A 19,499-nucleotide genomic window follows, 5' to 3' on the forward strand; every position below is an offset into this window, starting at 1 on the left:
ATACACCAACTTTAGTCCATTCATTTCTGGTCTCACACTTCTCTTGTTTACTATGCATGATCTTAACACAGTCCTTGAGTTAAATTAGTAGACCCTTTCATTTAGACTAATTCAGTCTTTGTCTCTCTTTTCTCCCTTTTCCCATCAACGTTTGTTGTTAGAGGTTATTGTTTGCTGTTAGAAGGCCAACGGCATATTTGGCTATATTAGTAGGAGCATTGCCAACAGATTGAGGGAAGTGATTATTCCCCTCTATTCAGCACTGGTGAGGCCACACCTGGAGTATTGCATCCAGTTTTGGTCCCCCCACTACAGAAGGGATGTGGACAAATTGGAGAGTGTCCAGTGGAGGGCAACGAAAACGATTAGGAGGCTGGGACACATGATTTACAAGGAGAGGCTGAGGGAACTGGGGTTATTTAGTCTGCAGAAGAGAAGAGTGAGGGGGGATTTGATTACAGCTTTCAACTACCTGAAGGGGGGCATTCCAAAGAGGATGGAGTGAGGCTGTTCTCCGTGGTGACAGATGACAGAACAAGAAGCAATGGTCTCAAGTTGCAGTGGGGAAAGTCTAGGTTGGATATTAGGAAACACTATTTCACTAGGAGGGTGGTGAAGCACTGGAATGGGTTACCTAGGGAGGTGGTGGAATCTCCATCCTTAGAGGTTTTTAAGGCTTGACAAAGCCTTGGCTGGGATGATTTAGTTGGTGTTAGTTCTCCTTTGAGCAGGGGGTTGGACTAGATGACCTCCTGAGATCTCTTCCAACCCTAATATTCTATGATTGTGACACTTTAGAAACTTTCACTCACTTCTCACAGTTGAGTTTACAATGCGGGTCAGTTTGTAGACCCAGTTACTGAAACATCACAATTCTCTTTCTTTTTTGAGCCCCCTTTAGAGGCAGCCAATTGTGTCCATCTTCCTTCCAGGTTATTTTCTTAAATCCTTAATCAGCAACAAAGAATGGACACCATGTGCAGCTCAGAGGGGTGGGTATAAACTAAGCAAGAGCCTTGCTTGGCATCTGCCCTGTCTGAGGAAACACACCCGACATTGCTCTTTAGTGCCTGCCCCTCTGGCTGGTGGAAGGAGCAGTGGTGACTTGTTTTATAGCTGTGGCCATTCCAGGTGTTTGAGAAAGGGGAAGAAATGAAAAAGGATTTTTTGGAGGAACAGGTTGGATACATTTTAAAAAAACATAGCCCCTAATGTTAAGAAATACAGATCATTTTTGCCTAAAGTTTAACTTTCTGTCCTCTACATTCTTCAGACACACATCCAGCTATGATTTATTAGCATTCAGGGGCTTCTTTCTCAATTGCGGTATGTTTTATTAAAGAGTCCTTATTTGCACCCCGTGCCATTTTGCTACAAGGTGCTCAGCATTGAAATTTTCCTCTTATTTTTGCTTCAAATATCTTTGAGGGGCAATCCAGGAAAGAGGAGTGAGTCCTTGAGCTGTGCATGTACAGTTCACAAGATTAGCTGGTTCTGGCAGGTGACTGTCCTTGGGTAGTTTTGGGCAGAAGAGTCATCTGTTTCTAGCCTTCCATTGCCCTTAAGCTGGCACCAGGAAGAATTTTTGGTTACAACAGCTAGTTTGGGGTGGAGGCTAAACCTATTGCAGCCCTTTCCACAGCCAGATCCACCAGCTATTAATCTTGCCTCTTTGAATAGAAAAGGGGAGAAATTAGACATTGGTTTTGGGTGCCATGAGACTGATAACTTTTTTTTCCTACCCAAATGCTATGATTAAAGCCCCTCATTAGATGTGTCTCATGGTGAAGTGGAGATCATTGCTTGAAAGATAATGCCAAATGCATTCACCAAAGAGGAAAGGAGAAACTTGAAGCAATAAAATGCTGGAGATGGATTTTGTTTTCCAGCAGGAGAATTCTAAGATTTAATTTGGATGGGGAGGGGAGACTATGCCATGTCATTTAGAATCCCTCCTAAAGGACTGGCTTAGAGCAACAGTTACAGTCAGAGATGATTGTGATCAGACTGGGAGGGGGAAGCAGGGAGGCAGACCATAGGCAAATGGGAGAGTGAGGGAACAGAGTTGGGCAGATCTTGGGAGTGGGAGCACTGACAATGTACTTAAATTTGCAATTAGACAATTCATTTAAAACCTTGTAAGTACACATTTACACAGATGAGTAATTAGCTGACAGCAATGACCATATTGTTAGTAAGTATAAAATAGTAAACTAAGATACTGACTGTATTATGTGAAAACTAAATTCCACTCATAGACTTAAGCAATATTGCACTTCTTTATGCACTAAATATGCTGTAGGGTCTTCCATAACAAGCCATGCTCTACGTAAAGAAGGTGGAAAAGCCTGGTGGGATGGGCGGGGGCAGTGCTGGGTAGCTGAGAGTGCCAGGGCGCCGGTGTAAGTGAGGAGCTAGTGGGGCCATGGAGTATGGGAGTAGAGCAGCACATCCCTCCCTCCCCCCCGTTGTTGAAACTGAGTTGTCTTGACCACAACCATGCAAGCGATGGAACGTGTAAGGGAGATGGGGAGTGGGTTAGTGGTGCTGGACTCTGAAGGTCCCTTTGTACACTGTGCTCATAACTACCTCGACCCCGAGGTCTCTCCTTAAGGGCATGAATCTGAATTATATACATGAATCATGAATCATGAATTATATACAAATGCACAAAGCCTTGGAAACAAGCAGGGAGAACTGGAGGTCCTGGTGATGTCAAGGAATTATGACGTGATTGGAATAACAGAGACTTGGTGGGATAACTCACATGACTGGAGTACAGTCATGGATGGTTATAAACTGTTCAGGAAGGACAGGCAGGGCAGAAAAGGTGGGGGAGTAGCACTGTATGTAAGGGAGCAGTATGACTGCTCAGAGCTCCGGTACGAAACTGTGGAAAAACCTGAGTGTCTCTGGATTAAGTTTAGAAGTGTGTGCAACAAGAGTGATGTCATGGTGGGAGTCTGCTATAGACCACCGGACCAGGGGGATGAGGTGGATGAGGCTTTCTTCCGGCAACTCACGGAAGCTACTAGATCGCATGCCCTGATTCTCATGGGTGACTTTAATTTTCCTGATATCTGCTGGGAGAGCAATACAGCGGTGCATAGACAATCCAGGAAGTTTTTGGAAAGCGTAGGGGACAATTTCCTGGTGCAAGTGCTAGGGGAGCCAACTAGGGGGAGCGCTTTTCTTGACCTGCTGCTCACAAACCGGGTAGAATTAGTGGGGGAAGCAAAAGTGGATGGGAATCTGGGAGGCAGTGACCATGAGTTGGTTGAGTTCAGGATCCTGACGCAGGGAAGAAAGGTAAGCAGCAGGATACGGACCCTGGACTTCAGGAAAGCAGACTTTGACTCCCTCAGGGAACAGATGGCCAGGATCCCCTGGGGGACTAACATGAAAGGGAAGGGAGTCCAGGAGTGCTGGCTGTATTTCAAGGAATCCCTGTTGAGGTTACAGGGACAAACCATCCCGATGAGTCGAAAGAATAGTAAATATGGCAGGCGACCAGCTTGGCTTAATGGTGAAATCCTAGCGGATCTTAAACATAAAAAAGAAGCTTACAAGAAGTGGAAGGTTGGACATATGACCAGGGAAGAGTATAAAAATATTGCTCGGGCATGTAGGAAAGATATCAGGAGGGCCAAATCGCACCTGGAGCTGCAGCTAGCAAGAGATGTCAAGAGTAACAAGAAGGGTTTCTTCAGGTATGTTGGCAACAAGAAGAAAGCCAAGGAAAGTGTGGGCCCCTTACTGAATGAGGGAGGCAAGCTAGTGACAGAGGATGTGGAAAAAGCTAATGTACTCAATGCTTTTTTTGCCTCTGTTTTCACTAACAAGGTCAGCTCCCAGACTGCTGTGCTGGGCAACACAAAATGGGGAAGAGATGGCCAGCCCTCTGTAGAGATAGAGGTGGTTAGGGACTATTTAGAAAAGCTGGACGTGCACAAGTCCATGGGGCCGGACAAATTGCATCCGAGAGTGCTGAAGGAATTGGCGGCTGTGATTGCAGAGCCCTTGGCCATTATCTTTGAAAACTCGTGGCGAACGGGGGAAGTCCCGGATGACTGGAAAAAGGCTAATGTAGTGCCCATCTTTAAAAAAGGGAAGAAGGAGGATCCTGGGAACTACAGGCCGGTCAGCCTCACCTCAGTCCCTGGAAAAATCATGGAGCAGGTCCTCAAAGAATCAATCCTGAAGCACTTAGAGGAGAGGAAAGTGATCAGGAACAGTCAGCATGGATTCACCAAGGGAAGGTCATGCCTGACTAATCTAATCGCCTTTTATGATGAGATTACTGGTTCTGTGGATGAAGGGAAAGCAGTGGATGTATTGTTTCTTGACTTTAGCAAAGCTTTTGACACGGTCTCCCACAGCATTCTTGTCAGCAAGTTAAGGAAGTATGGGCTGGATGAATGCACTATAAGGTGGGTAGAAAGCTGGCTAGATTGTCGGGCTCAACGGGTAGTGATCAATGGCTCCATGTCTAGTTGGCAGCCGGTGTCAAGTGGAGTGCCCCAGGGGTCGGTCCTGGGGCCCGTTTTGTTCAATATCTTCATAAATGATCTGGAGGATGGTGTGGATTGCACTCTCAGCAAATTTGCGGATGATACTAAACTGGGAGGAGTGGTAGATACGCTGGAGGGGAGGGATAGGATACAGAAGGACCTAGACAAATTGGAGGATTGGGCCAAAAGAAATCTAATGAGGTTCAATAAGGATAAGTGCAGGGTCCTGCACTTAGGATGGAAGAATCCAATGCACCGCTACAGACTAGGGACCGAATGGCTCGGCAGCAGTTCTGCGGAAAAGGACCTAGGGGTGACAGTGGACGAGAAGCTGGATATGAGTCAGCAGTGTGCCCTTGTTGCCAAGAAGGCCAATGGCATTTTGGGATGTATAAGTAGGGGCATAGCGAGCAGATCGAGGGACGTGATCGTTCCCCTCTATTCGACACTGGTGAGGCCTCATCTGGAGTACTGTGTCCAGTTTTGGGCCCCACACTACAGGAAGGATGTGGATAAATTGGAAAGAGTACAACGAAGGGCAACGAAAATGATTAGGGGTCTAGAGCACATGACTTATGAGGAGAGGCTGAGGGAGCTGGGATTGTTTAGTCTGCAGAAGAGAAGAATGAGGGGGGATTTGATAGCTGCTTTCAACTACCTGAAAGGGGGTTTCAAAGAGGATGGCTCTAGACTGTTCTCAATGGTAGCAGATGACAGAACGAGGAGTAATGGTCTCAAGTTGCAATGGGGGAGGTTTAGATTGGATATTAGGAAAAACTTTTTCACTAAGAGGGTGGTGAAACACTGGAATGCGTTACCTAGGGAGGTGGTAGAATCTCCTTCCTTAGAGGTTTTTAAGGTCAGGCTTGACAAAGCCCTAGCTGGGATGATTTAACTGGGACTTGGTCCTGCTTTGAGCAGGGGGTTGGACTAGATGACCTTCTGGGGTCCCTTCCAACCCTGATATTCTATGATTCTATGATTCTATGAATCTTTTTCCTCAAGTCTCCTCTGGGATTAGCGAAGCATAGGACAGCCCATGCTCTGCTGTGTGGGTCGCTCTTGGGGGAAAAACTTTAAATTCGCTTTCCCTGTGGTGCAGACAGCACTGTCTAGAGTAGTGGGGAAACCCTGGGCTTGGCAGCCATCCTGAGCCACTTTTCCCCTACGTCACCGGGACTAGTCCATTGAGCATTTTTCTGCATTGCCGTGTATTTTCGGAAGGCACTTATAATAGATTCCATCACCAGCTTCATCTTAGAGCAGCTTTAGCCTTGGGAACTACTACTTCTCTGCACTCCCTGAGAGAGTAAGAGCCCAGCAGTCAGAGGGTTCAGAGAGGCTGGAATGGGCCGGTATCCTCAGGATACCCTAGGTATAAGGTTAAGATTCGGTCATGGGTATTTTTAGTAAAAGTCAGGGACAGGTCGCGGGCAATAAATAAACATTCACGGAAGCTCACGACCTGTGCCTGACTTTTACTAAAAATACCCTGGGGGTGGTGGGACAAACAAAGTGCTGCTGGGGCTTGCAGCTGCTCCAGTCCCCTGCTACTCTTGTAGTAGGGGCTAACCACTGGTACTCCAGCCCTAGGGCGGCTGACCCAACCCCAGCTGCTGCTCCGGTAACCAGAGACCGCTGCTTTGGTGGGCCCTAGGGTTGGCCGCCGGTCAGCTGTTCGGTGGCTCTGGGGCTGGCTGCCGATCAGCCATTCCAGCAGCTGCTGTTCCAGCAGTCCCTGGGCTGGCAGCTACGCCAGCCCTGCCCCAAAAGAATTCATGGAGGTCCCAGAAAGTCACGGAATCCGTGACTTCTGTGACAGACTCATAGCCTTACCTATGAATAGACCAAGGGTTCCGCCTATAAACTGTAATCTCAGCAAGAAATGTTAATTCTCCAACTGCTGTCATGCAGTATTTTGCCCCTAAGGAGTTGGGCTGCCACTCACACTTCCTGAAGTAGAGTTCACAGAGCCATCAGAATTTCTCTATCCAAATCTAGGACTCACAGGATCTTATGTTTTACTCATGGGAAGAGAAGAGGGAGGTGGGGGATAAATTACAATGTAATTTATGGGGTGGGATTAATAGTGACGAGAATTGGGTATCAGAATTCCCATATACCTCTTGCTATTAGGACTGAAATAGTTCAGCTGTATGTGTCAGTCCAAACTTGTTTTTCACTTCAGGAAGAACATGCAAAAACTAATAAGAGCTGTTGTCTCAAATCGAAGCTGCACAGATGTTAAGGTTTTGGTCAATTTGTGGGGTGTGGACTGCATCTCATTTTGGAGCTCCCGGTTTAAAATCACTGCAGTATTTAAGAGGCAAAAAACCTGATAAAGCCAAACCAAGGAAAGAGATTAAATAAAGACACTGGTTGTTTTAATTTGTGTGTGCTGCACAGCTGTGCCCTTGCTGGACTCAGGTTGCAAGGTTGAAGATCTAAACCAATTGTGCTGCCCTGATGTTTGCTGTTAAATTGAATGAAGAGTTATGCACACCCGTACAAAACCAAAACAGTCAGTGAAGAAAGGCAATTTATTTTTGACATTCATAGCTGAAAGGAATCATTTTGTAAATCTGCACTGCAAGGTCTATTTAACCAGTGTTGAATCAATTCAACTAATTACAGAGCTGTCGTTTTAAATTAACTCTCCCCACTTGCCTAGTGCTTTGTCTGTGTCTCATGGATTTTTTTTATTGTAGTCCATTATGTGAAGTGAAACCACTGTTCCCTCCTGCTGTCCGCATCTCCTTTCATTATCACACTGACTCAGGTGGTTCAAGTTTAACAAGAAGCTGTCAGATGCGTCATTCAGCTGAACCCATTCGATGAGCAACTTTTGTTAGGAAAAAAATAATACTGTAGTGAGGGCTGGTAACACACCTTCAAGCACTAGCTCTAATGAGTCTAAAAAGCGTTTATAGAAATTCCCTCTGTTCTTGAGCGAATGAGGAATTGCATTGGTGAAGTCCCCCCGTCCCCACCCAAAGCTTAGATGTATTAAAAATGTCTTGGGGGTTTTTCTTCCTGCTTGCGTCATGAGTGAGGGCGTTATCAGAGGGGCTGGAAATACTGAAAACTAGATCCCTCCTGCTCCCACCTTCTCCCCCCACCCGCTTGCTCTTTCTTTAAAACAAACCAAACGCTTTAGATTCCCAGAAGCCCTTATGTAACTTCCAGCACAGACCCAAATGCATTGGAGGCAGAAAGCTGAGCAGGCTTCAAGGAGCCTTTGCAGCAGTGTTACCTGGCTGGCTGCATCAGTGAATGGTACACTTTTTTCCCCAGGCTTTTATCACTTTGTCTGTCTTGTTTGAGTTGTTTTTCAAGGTGAATTTGGTGCTTGTGAAAAATCAGACTAACAACCGTTGCCTATAGCCTGGCAAACACAGGCACTGTGCCATCTTCTTCTGCTTATCTTTGGAATTGCAGTCCTGGCCTTCTCCGGAGCAGAGACTTGCTTTTTTTTCTGATGATTTTTCTTTATTTTAAATATGAATAAACAACTTCTAAGGATGGGGATAAATTTTTGCCTTGTGGCCAAAGCCAGAATTTGACTTCTACGCTCTTCCCCGTCACCGAGCAGAGCCACCTAGCCCTTATTCCCCCTAACTTGCACCCAGTGTATCAGTGTGTTGCCTGGTTTTGAACACTTCTGGTTATGGCCTCTGCAAACATAGAGACAAAATGGAGCATGGACCTTTTTGGAGTCTGGTTCATCTTGCACCTGCCATTACATCATGAAGGGCAAATGTGACATTTTTGCATCTTTGTGTAGCCCCAAATTGTTTCTAGGATCAGTGATGATCCTGTGTGAACCCTACGTATTGGAAGAGTGAGGAAAGCTTGTGACAGTTTGATATACTGACAACCCATGGTCCCACTGGCCAGCATGTTATTGTTCAAAAGGTGTCGTCAACAGTGTAGAGCCAAGAGATCTGCATACACAGCTCTTATTAGTGTTAACAGACGTCACACTTGTAAATCCCTTGGGCTCTGGTGGGATGAGAGGCACTTTACTTTGAAGGTTGTGTGAGGCCATGGAAGTTACTTGCAGTTTGCAGAGTGCCCGGTCACATCATGGTGAATTTTTCTGGCAAAAGGGAGATTCCCTTGTGTAACCTAGACAAGCATATGGAAAAGAGTGCGATCTGTGCACTGCTCAAGCTTGTAACTGCATTCAGCTTTCATTGTGGGCCAGAGTTCAAAACTGAACTATCGGCATCTATTTTCTCTTGGCCTGAGCGTCAGGTGTAGAAGCTATCCAAGGTGAGCACTTGCTTGTCAACCAAGGGCTGGCATCTCCCTAATGTAAAGCTTTATATTTAGATGCCTTGGGAAGCACCTGGGGAAATGAGGCAGCTTTCCACACCATTTACAATTCACTGTGACTCACTTGGTCCTCTTTTAGTTCCCTTTTGTTACTACAGCACCTATCTTATCCCTCTTACATGGCTCTGCTCCCAAGACTGGTGTTATAACCCTAATACATGGCAAATGATGTAGGAGAAATTGCTAATATGCCTAAAACTAGTCAAATAAAATGTTCACAGGAGCCTTCTCAATCATACAAACTCTTATTTATATGATGTGAAAGGTGCATTTATCACTCCCTCCCAGTGCATGTACTAAACAGCAGAGATTCGGTGATCAAGCTGGTAATTAACAAATTGAATTAGTTGCAGTTTGAAGGATTGACTCAACCTTTCACTCTGTAAAATGAATCGTAGGACTGGAAGGTCATCTAATCCAGTCCCTGCACTCATGGCAGGACTGAGTATTATCTAGATCATCCCTGACAGGTTTTTGTCTAACCTGCTTTTTAAAATCTCCAATGATGGAGATTCCACAACCTCCCTAGGCAATTTATTCCAGTGCTTAACCACCCTGACAGTTAGGAAGTTAATGAAGAGTCCTGATACCTCATTATTAGCATTTACATGTTAAATACACCTGTGAAATGTATAAAGTCCTGAATGTACCAGCTGCGTAGCTAACCTTTAATAGGGCAAAAGGATTTTAATAAATGTATCTGTTCAGAGAGACTCCAGACTTCTTACCCATTGAGTAGACTTAGGACAAGATGGTCAAGTGGCTTGGTCCAAGGGACTAGAAAATAAGTAGTTCGGATGCTAATTCCGGGCAGATATTCTTTCTGTCCATAACCCTTGCAGACTTCCCAAAAAGAAAAGGAGTACTTGTGGCACCTTAGAGACTAACAAATTTATTTGAGCATAAGCTTTCGTGAGCTACAGCTCACTAGCTCAAATAAATTTGTTAGTCTCTAAGGTGCCACAAGTACTCCTTTTCTTTTTGCGAATACAGACTAACACGGCTGCTACTCTGAGACTTCCCAAAGGGATCCCACAGTGGGAATTTTCTTCTATTTCTTGGACTGGGTTTGAGTGCTTACCTTGATCTTCTCTAACTGCCATTGTAAAGTTCAAAAGCAGTTCTTGTCTCGTGAGGAAGTTAGTCCACATCAGAGGCCTGGGGGTGAGTGCTGCTTTCTGATTTTTGTGTGCTCTCCATGTTTTTCTGTCCTAGGAGTTTCTTTCAATAGTGTTTACACCCAAATTTGGAGAGTCCTTCTACATCTAGCTGCTGACCCCTATCCTGATGTCTCAGATGTGGCCATGAAAGTGCTCAACAGCATTGCCTACAAGGTATGACTGCCAGTCTTCATGTATCTCTAAACTCTTATGTTTTGAGGTTTTTTCCATGCTCAGGCAAAGTGTGGGTAGACTGAATCTGCATATGCCTGGTTGGAAGGCTATGGGAAGTGACCGTAGCTCAATCTGAGCCAGGACAGTACTAGTAGAAAAGAAACTTTAACATTCTAAAACTAAAACACTCAGACGAGCTCCTGGCCAAATAAAAAAGACTATCTGGGGGGGAGAGGCTGGAATTATTTCAGAGATTCCATTATTATCTGTGGGCCTTAAAAAATGAGTTTTGCTTACTTGCCTAGCGAGTAGATCAATCCCTGGGTGATGCCATACAGATTCTTCAGTAAATTATCCCTTTGCAAACTAATGTAGATTATGCAAGTGGGACTGGCCTGCAGACTGAAGCCACAACGGCTCTCCAACCTAGGTGAACTCGTACATGTGAGTCTGCATGCAGACACCCTTCCCACTCCTCACCTCTTTAATACAGGCCTCAATCACCATGCTCATCACATTTCATCCTGCGAGGATGATGAGAAATCCCTGGAGACTGTTGGCACTGGTACTCCCGAATTGCCAGCATAGGGAGCTGTAATAACAACCCTCACCTTCCACCAGAAACCAAGCACCCGGCCTCTTCAGTGTTTCTAATCACCAACAGCCCCGACTGGATTGTGCTGGAATGCATTTAGACACATTCCTCCCCACACAGCAGGATTCCACCTTCACGGTTGCTCCAGCATTAAGACCATGAGCCATTCAAAAGCAAGATGGTGTCTCTTACAGATTTCTGATGACTAACCCCATCACTTAGACTTCAGCTCCTGAGCTAGCATGGCTGTAAGAGATGTCAGCCACAGCATCCTCTATTTCAATGTTGGAGGTCTCCTGCTTGAAGTCCATTTTTCCCTTAAGAGGATAGTTCTTCATTTAAACCCTTTGTTTACTTGTTTTGAATACACACATGGGTCAGCCTGCAAACTTCAAGTCTGTGTGCTGTGGTTTTTTGGATATTGAATGTCGCCCATTAGGTGGTGAACTGAGATCTCCCATTCGTGACTTAGGCACCAGACTAAATCTGTGCATCAGATTGGCAAATCTCAAATTCAGAGGGGGAGAAATTAAAGCTTTCAGACTTCCCTTTCGGACCATATCATGGTAATTATTAGACTCTTTGCAAAATGAAGCTCTAATTCTGCTAAAATTATAGGATTGGTGTGGGCATACAGAAGATCTAGGTTCTCCTTTTCCTGTCTTCCCTATTTTTTCTGGGGCTTACTCCCTTGCTATAAAAAGAGCTCCATGAGCACTATCAGAGAGGTGGTTGTGTCCTCTAAATTTCTTCATTAGTGCAGTACAATGCTGCTTAGCCAGCAGGAGCCATGGAATTTTGAACATCATGGTATCAGGGTGGGGAATGAATGTTGTGCCAGGACTGGTAAATTTTCATGGTAATTTTGTAAGGCTCAGACCTAAGCCCTGTGGCACTTGACAAAGTTTCTGTTTCACTGGAGGCCACAATCAATTCTGTATTTTGGGGGGTTGCTATCCTGGTTTGCTGACTGGTCCCCATCTTCTGTCTGGCAGTATGCCTAGGACCCCAAATCCCAGGCATCTTCCGAGGGTAGAAAGCTGCAATAAGGGCCAAAGGCAGTGGGAAATCCCTCTCATGATCATGAGAGCAGCCCAAGTTTCACTGGGCATCAGTGTGTGCACAGCTGATTGAGAAGTGGAGAACTGCTGTTCAGGAGGGAGGGCGAAGGAGGGTGGGGATTCACAGGTTTGTGGAATGGAATGGCTGTCTACTGAGGATTTCGGCAGCTTGCGTACATAGACCTCTTACATCTCATACTCCACTTCCCAGGCGACTGCTCTATGGCCCTTGTGCTGTCTCAGAGACAGTGATGTTTCAGATGGTTTTAAATAATTAAAGCATTTGTCTTTGCAAAGATTTTTCAGTTGCAGATACTTGACCTTTTGCCAAGTTTCTCTCTCCCCTCCCTTAGCCATAAGGTTGAGGAAGCGCCAATATATGTAATTTGTCCAGGCACAGATGGCAGCCATGTGGGTAGATGGAGTTTGGTTCTTAGTGCCTCATGAAACTGTGGGTCTCCTTCCACCCCCACTTGTCTCTATGCAAAATGGTCTCTCTGGTTCCTGAAAAGGAACTTAGCTTATATGGTCTTATTAAAAACCCATTTAAATGGAGAGCTAAGGCCGCAAATCCCTGGTCAGATATGGCCCTAACTCATTTCATTATGCCCATAAGTTCCACCATGAGGGCTACTGCCAGGATTTATAGGTCCCCACTCTTGTGAGCTGAGGCAGATCCTGGAGGTCCTGAAGTTATTTAAATGGAGTTCCTTCCCTTGAATTTCCTTTTTAGTTTAATCTTGAGTTTGCACCTTTTAGGTTTTTATAATGTATTTTTTTAAACACCCAGTGGTGGCTAGAGGTGAGTTGGATAATTACCGCAAAAAGAGTACTTGTGGCACCTTAGAGACTAACAAATTTGCTCAAATAAATTTGTTAGTCTCTACGGTGCCACAAGTCCTCCTTTTATTTTTGCAGATACAGACTAACATGGCTGCTACTCTGAAACAGATAATACCTGGTGAACTCACTGTGCCCTTGAAAATATCTTGATATTCCGCTCAGAATCCTAACCCCCACCATCACCACAAGCACAGACTTTCTCTCTTGTCTTCCATAGAGCCACCGCAGCCCTGGGAGTTTAGGCTTGTTTATCAGAATCCTTAATGTGCTGATCAGAGCTTTGGATGAGCAAAAACAGGCTCCTTTAGAATACTGGATTGCCATAGGTCCATTGTGCCTCTTGAGCCGTACTGTACGGTACAGATGCTAGACACTCATTTCACTGTTGGAAGGCACTTTTACAGAACATTGTGATGGGCATGGGATATGAACCTGCAAAGAACAGAATACTATACATGGAGACGTAGGGAGGCAATAGTCCATTGGGTAAACATGGGAGTCATAGTCATGTTAAAGCCACGCTCTAAGGGTGTGTCTATACTACAAAATTAGGTCGATTTTATAGCAGTCGATTTTTAGAAACTGATTTTATACAGTCGATTGCATATGTCCACACTAAGCACATAAAGTCGGCGGAGTGCATCCTCATTACCGTGGCTAGCATCGATTTACAGAGCAATGCACTGTGGGTAGCTATGCCACAGTTCCTGCAGTCTCCGCTTCCCGTTGGAATTCTGGGTTAAGGTCCCAATGCCTGATGGGACAAAAACATCGTCACGGGTGGTTTTGGGTACATGTCATCAGGCCCCCCTCCTTCCCTCCCTCCGTGAAAGGAACAGCAGACAATCGTTTTGCACCTTTTTTCCTGGGTTACTGTAGTGGGGTGGTCACTCACTCCTGGCCCAAAGGGGTTAAAAGCCAGCCCTGGGAGAGGGCCGGGGCTGGGAGCCTTAGGCTGGGCTGATTGGAAGGCAGCCTCAGCTGTGGCCATGCCCCAAACAGACTGGGCTGGCCCTATGAAGGGGCTGCTGGGCTGAAGCTCAGGAGACTCCCTCTAGCTCTGAGAGAGAGGGACCTGGCTGCAGGGACCTGAGCAGAGCACCTGGATTGGAGCAGGGCTGGGGAAGGGCCTGTGGAGCTGGGGAGCTCCAGCCAGAAAAGCCCCAGGCTGCAGCCTAGTATTAGGCCCAACAGGGTACTGGGGTTGCAGGGGACAGCCCAAGGTCAGACAGAGGCAGCAGGTCCAAACCCAACCTTGCCTGTGATGAGTGAGTGGCTCACACTGCAGTCTGCCCCAGCGCGCGGGGGCTAGCTGGTGACTGGAAGTAGCCTACGACTGAGGCGAGGTAGGGAGTGGGGGTTCCCCAAGGAGGTGAAATCCTGCAAGTGAGGGGCTACTGCCAGGGGGCAGCAGCCCAGCGTACAAGGGGCACCGGGTCTGGGAGGGACACGGGGGGGCCCGGCGTAAGCGGGACACCGGCCTGCAAAGGGTGCTCCAAGGCTGGAAGTAGAGCTAATTTCCAGGACACCAGCAGGAGGCACCACAGGGGTGAGTCCCACACACTTACAGTTACCTGTGCAGACGCCATACCACGGCAAGCATGGAGCCCGCTCAGCTCACCGTCACCATACGTCTCCTGGGTGCTGCTGGCAGACACGGTACTGCATTGCTACACAGCAGCAGCTCCTTGCCTTCGCGGCAGATGGTGCAGTAGGACTGATAGCCATCATACATCTCCTGGGTGCTCCTGGCAGACCTCGGTGAGGTCAATGAGCCTGGACAGACTTGGCTATCCTCCTCTTAGAGCACCGAATGGGAGCCAGAGATTCCAGGTCATTCTCTTCTTTAAGTTTTGTCACATGGAGATTCAGTCCTGCCTGGAATATCATGCGAGCTGGAGGCTTCTGCCTCAGGCTACTCTCCCAGCCGGCAGCACCGCATGGTCGCACCTACCCCAGCCTGCCCCTTGCTCCCATGGCTCATGAAGCCTGGACAGTAGTAAGGAGCAGTTCAACTACAGGCTGAGCAAGTGCAGAATGGTGGTAGAATGTGCCTTTGGACGTTTAAAAGCTCCCTGGCACTGTTTGCTGACTAGATCAGACCTCACCGCAGCCAACTTTCCCATTGTTATTGCTGCTTGCTGTGTGCTCCATAATATCTGTGAGAGTAAGGGAGAGACGTTTATGGTGGGGTGGGAGGTTAAGGCAAATCGCCTGGCATCCGATTTTGAGCAGCCAGACACCAGAGCAATTAGAAGAGCACAGCAAGGCGCGCTGCACATTAGAGAGGTTTTGAAAACCAATTTCATGACTGGCTTTGGTGTGACAGTTATGTGTCTTTCTCCTTGATGCAAACCTGCCCCCTTTGTTGATTTTTATTCCATGTAAGCCAACCACCCTCCCACCTTCGAAATAAAGTAACTATTGTTTTGAAACCATGCATTCTTTCTTTATTAATTAAAAATAAAATGAGATAACAGACAAGGTAGCCCGGGTGGGGTGGGGGAGGAGGGAAGGACAAGGCCACATTGTTTATTGTAGCCACACTAAAAATGAAACTGTTTGAATAACAGCCTTCTGTTGCTTGGGCCATCCTCTGGAGTGGAGTGGCTGGGTGCCTGGAGCCTCTCTCCTCCTTCCCCCCCCCCCCCCCCGCGTTCTTGGGCATCTGGGTGAGGCGGATATGGAACATGGGGGGGAGGGAGGCGGTTATACATTGGATGCAGTGGGGGTCTGTGCTCTTGTTGACTTTCCTGCAGCTCCAACAGACGCTCCATCATATCCGTTTGCTCCCCCTATAGATGCTTCATCATATCTGTTTGCTCCTCCATTAGCCTCAGCCTTGCATTCTGCCTCCACTCTTCGCACTCACTTAATTCTTTCCCGGCCTCTGCCACTGAATGCCTCCATGCATTAGGCTGTGCCCTATCAGTGTGGGAGGACTGCATGAGCTCGGAGAACATGTCATCGCGAATGCTTTTTTTTTTTTTTTTTTTTCCCCTTCTAATCTGCAATAAGCTCAGGGACGGAGATGACTGGAGGAGCGTAGAAACATTCTATGCTCTACGATTCTGGGGGGAATGCACAGTCACCTGTGCTGCTGAGTTTGCCACGCTGACCAAACAGGAAGTGAAATTCAAAAGTTCCCAGGGCTTTTCCTGTGTACCTGGCTAGTGCATCGGAGTTCAAAGTGCTGTCCAGAGTGGTCACAATGGAGCACTCTGGGATAGCCCCTAGAGGCTAATACCATAGATTTGCTTCCGCACTACCCCAAATTTGACCCAGCAAGGTCGATTTTAGCGCTACTCCCCTCGTCGGGGAGGAGTACAGAAGTCAATTTTAAGAGCCCTTTAGGTCGACGGAATAGGATTGGTTGTGTGGACGCAGTCATTTTTAAATCGACCTAATGCAGCTAAATTCGACCTAACCCCGTAGTGTAGACCAGGCCTAAGTCTCAGACTAGGAGACTGCAGCGACAGTATTTTAAATCAAAATAATTTTGCTAAATTTGATTTTTTAGAAGCATTGAAATACAGTGTTGTCTCTGGGGCTGATTAGTCATTGCTAGTACTCATGTTGGGTTGGTTTTAGCCTAGTAATTGAATTTAAAAAATAAATTGGAATTAAAGAACTTTCCTTCCAAACTCCAACTCAGAAAACCCCAAACTTGTTTTCTGGTGTCTCTGTTGAACTGAAAGAATGAGAGCCCAATGAGTGGTGATGGCCTTTGAAGACTCTGATCATGATTAATTAATGAAGCTCCTTCCCAGGTTGCTTCATCCAGCTATTTTCAGTGGAAGGCCCGAAGCTCACTCACCTTGATAGTTACTCTGGTGTAACATGCCCTCCTTGTCAGGCACTTCTGTGCATAAACAAGGAGCTCTGCCTGCTTGCTCTCTTAACTTTGAAAACAACATCAGTTAATCATCTCCCCCCTCCCAAAAAAGGATGTGATGTGAATACTACAAGAAAAGATCTCGAAAAGAGTAGGAGAATAGCTGCCTCGAGGGGATTATTTCAGAAGGTCTCTTTGTATCGCTAAACCACGGCCCTGAAATTGCAGGACTTGCTTACTGCTTTAGCAAAGAGGGATTTCTAATCCCCCTTTAAGAAAAAGGAGGGTCCTTTGTGTAACTCCTTTCACTTCATATCCCTGCTGTGTATAGTTTGGTCTGACTTCAGCCTTTCGTGAGAGCCAAGGTGGCCTGAGCCAATTGTGATGGGGGAGACCTGCCTGCAAAATTCTTCAAACCATGGACCTCTTGTGACTAAATTAGTTAATTATGGACTATATATAGTTAGTTAACTAGTTATCTTCTACCCTCCCTCCACTCTCATCATGTGGCCTTCTCCCTGCCCCAGATAATGGCTTATGTGCTAGAAGGTTTTATTTGCACTACAGAGTGGGCAGTGATGTTCGAGCATCTGTGTCTAATGGAAAAGGTGGGTAGCATGAGAGCACAGCTGTTTCAGACCATATCGGTAGGCTAGCTCAGGTGCCAGGCCATGTTACTAAGAGCACATAGTGCCTGCTTTACTGGCAGCAGCTGCTCTTCCGTTTGGATAGCATGTGGATGTACTGTATTGTAACAGAATCGTGACCACTCATGCTCCTTTGGAGCCGGATCTGTGACATTCAAGAGGGATTGATTCTCCTAAAAGCAATTGACATTGTGAATTTTCTGCTAGGTCATCTCAGAGGGGAGGAAAGAAGAAAGCTGAGACTGCCTCAAAAGATCCTCTGGCTCCCTCAAAGAAGTGTGGCAGAACAGAGGCAATATGTGCTCTCAAGCACGAGTGCCTCAATTTGGGTCCACCGTGAATTGTGTGTGTAAAGTGCAAAGGCAGATATTGCTGCTCCCACTGGGCGCTAGATTTGCCTTTTATGCTTTATGATTGAATGGATCCCAGCAAGCCATGCACACAGCTCTTTCTGCAAAAAGAAAAAGAGTACTTGTGGCACCTTAGAGACTAACAAATTTATTTGAGCATAAGCTTCCATGAGCTACAGCTCACTTCATCGGATGCATGCAGTGGAAAATGCAGTGGGGAGATTTATATACACAGAGAACATGAAACAATGGGTGTTACCATACACACTGTAATGAGAGTAATCAGGTGAGGTGAGCTATTACCAGCGGGGGAGGACGGTAGGAAACCTTTTGTAGTGATGATCACTACAAAAGGTTTTTTGGGGGGGGGTTGTTTGTTTTTTTTCTCCTCTCTCCTGCTGGTAATAGCTCACCTTACCTGATCACTTTCGTTAGAGTGTGTATGGGAACACCCATTGTTTCATGTTCTCTGTGTATATAAAATCTCCCCACTGTATTTTCCACTGCATGCATTCGATGAAGTGAGCTGTAGCTCACAAAAGCTTATGCTCAAGTAAATTTGTTAGTCTCTAGGGTGCCACAAGTCCTCCTTTTCTTTTTGCAGATACAGACTAACACGGCTGCTACTCTGAAAACAGCTTTTTCTGTTCACCTGTCTTGTATTTCTATGACTGCCTGACCTTCTCATGGTTAGCATACTTTCAGCTGGATAAAACCCCTGCCGTTGGGAGGTTCTGTTACCCAGGACCTGATTCTTTTTCCCTGCTGTACAATGCAGAATCTCCGGGTGTTTCAAGAGGCGATAAAAGTCGGTTTGCCCATGCGACTTTTTGGGGATAGCATGAACTGCTGCACTTAGTTCCAGCAGGTTTTTGATCACGCTTCTGTCCCTGAAAAGCTCTTCCAGCATGCAAGAGCCAGGTATTTTAAAAAGGAGGAACAGGAGGGGTCTGAGTTTTGGGGTTTTAAGCAAACTGAAGATTTTTCCTTTTTTTAGAAGGTGGTGTGGTTGCCCTGGGCTGGCAGCATGCTCAGGCTGGGGGGAGGTGAGACAGCTGTTAATTGATTTCCTCACTGTTCCTTCTCTGGCCACCACTTGCAGCTGCAGCCAACCTTCCTTAGGTGGGTGGAAAATCATTTCTCTGGCATTTTCAGTTGAACTGTCCCATTCTAAACTGTTTTTTGAACAGTTAAACAGTGACCCCTTTTGCTCCAGGGGTGGCTGCATTTCAGTGGTGGATGAAGTGCTCCGTATATATCCCTTACCTTCCTAACAGCAGTGTTGTAAGGCTACATGTTTGTAAAGTGCTTTGAGATCCTCTGGTGAAATTTTGTACATGAGAACGGCCATACTGGGTCAGACCAATGGTCCATCTAGCTCAGTATCCTGTCTTCTGACAGTGGCCAGTGCCACATGCTTCAAAGGCATTGAACAGAACAGGGAAATCATCAAGTGATTCCCCCCTGTCATCCAGTCCCAGCATGTGGCAGTCAGAGGCTTAGGGATACTCAGAGCACATGGTTGCCTCCCTGACCATCTTGGCCAATAGCCATTGATGGACCTGTCCTCCATGAACTTATCTAATTTTTTGAATCCAGTTGTAGTTTTGGTCTTCACCAAATCTTCTGGCAACAAGTTTCACAGGTTGACTGGGCGTTGTGTAAAGAAGTACTTCCTTATATTTGTTTTTAGTCTGCTGCCTATTAATTTCATTGGGTGAACATAAGAACAGTCAGACCAAAGATCCTTCTACCCCAATATCATGCCTTCCAACAGTGGCCAATGCCAAGTGCCCCAGAGGGAATGAACAGATCAGGAATCATCAAGTGATCCACTCCCAGCTTCTAGCGCATACAGGCTAAGGACACCATCCCTGTCCATCCAGGCTAATAGCCATTGATGAACCCATCCAGGCTAATAGCCATTGATGAACCTATCCAGGATGACCCCTGGTTCTTGTGTTATGTGAAGGGGTAAATAACAT

The 19,499-nt window shown here is 46.3% G+C and overlaps 1 protein-coding gene across 7 annotated transcripts in view; it reads left to right on the plus strand.

Moving 5' to 3' along the window:
* RPTOR (regulatory associated protein of MTOR complex 1) overlaps positions 1 to 19,499 on the plus strand; it is a 323,167-nt gene that overhangs the window by 239,743 nt on the left and 63,925 nt on the right. For all 7 annotated transcript variants that reach the window (XM_043496352.1, XM_043496353.1, XM_038371215.2 and 4 more), the window contains one exon: positions 10,065 to 10,183. In XM_043496352.1, coding sequence (XP_043352287.1) covers positions 10,065 to 10,183 — 119 coding nt within the window. The remainder of the gene's footprint in view (positions 1 to 10,064; positions 10,184 to 19,499) is intronic.

This window comes from Dermochelys coriacea, chromosome 14 (genome assembly GCF_009764565.3).
Source record: "Dermochelys coriacea isolate rDerCor1 chromosome 14, rDerCor1.pri.v4, whole genome shotgun sequence".
NCBI lineage: Eukaryota > Metazoa > Chordata > Testudines > Dermochelyidae > Dermochelys > Dermochelys coriacea.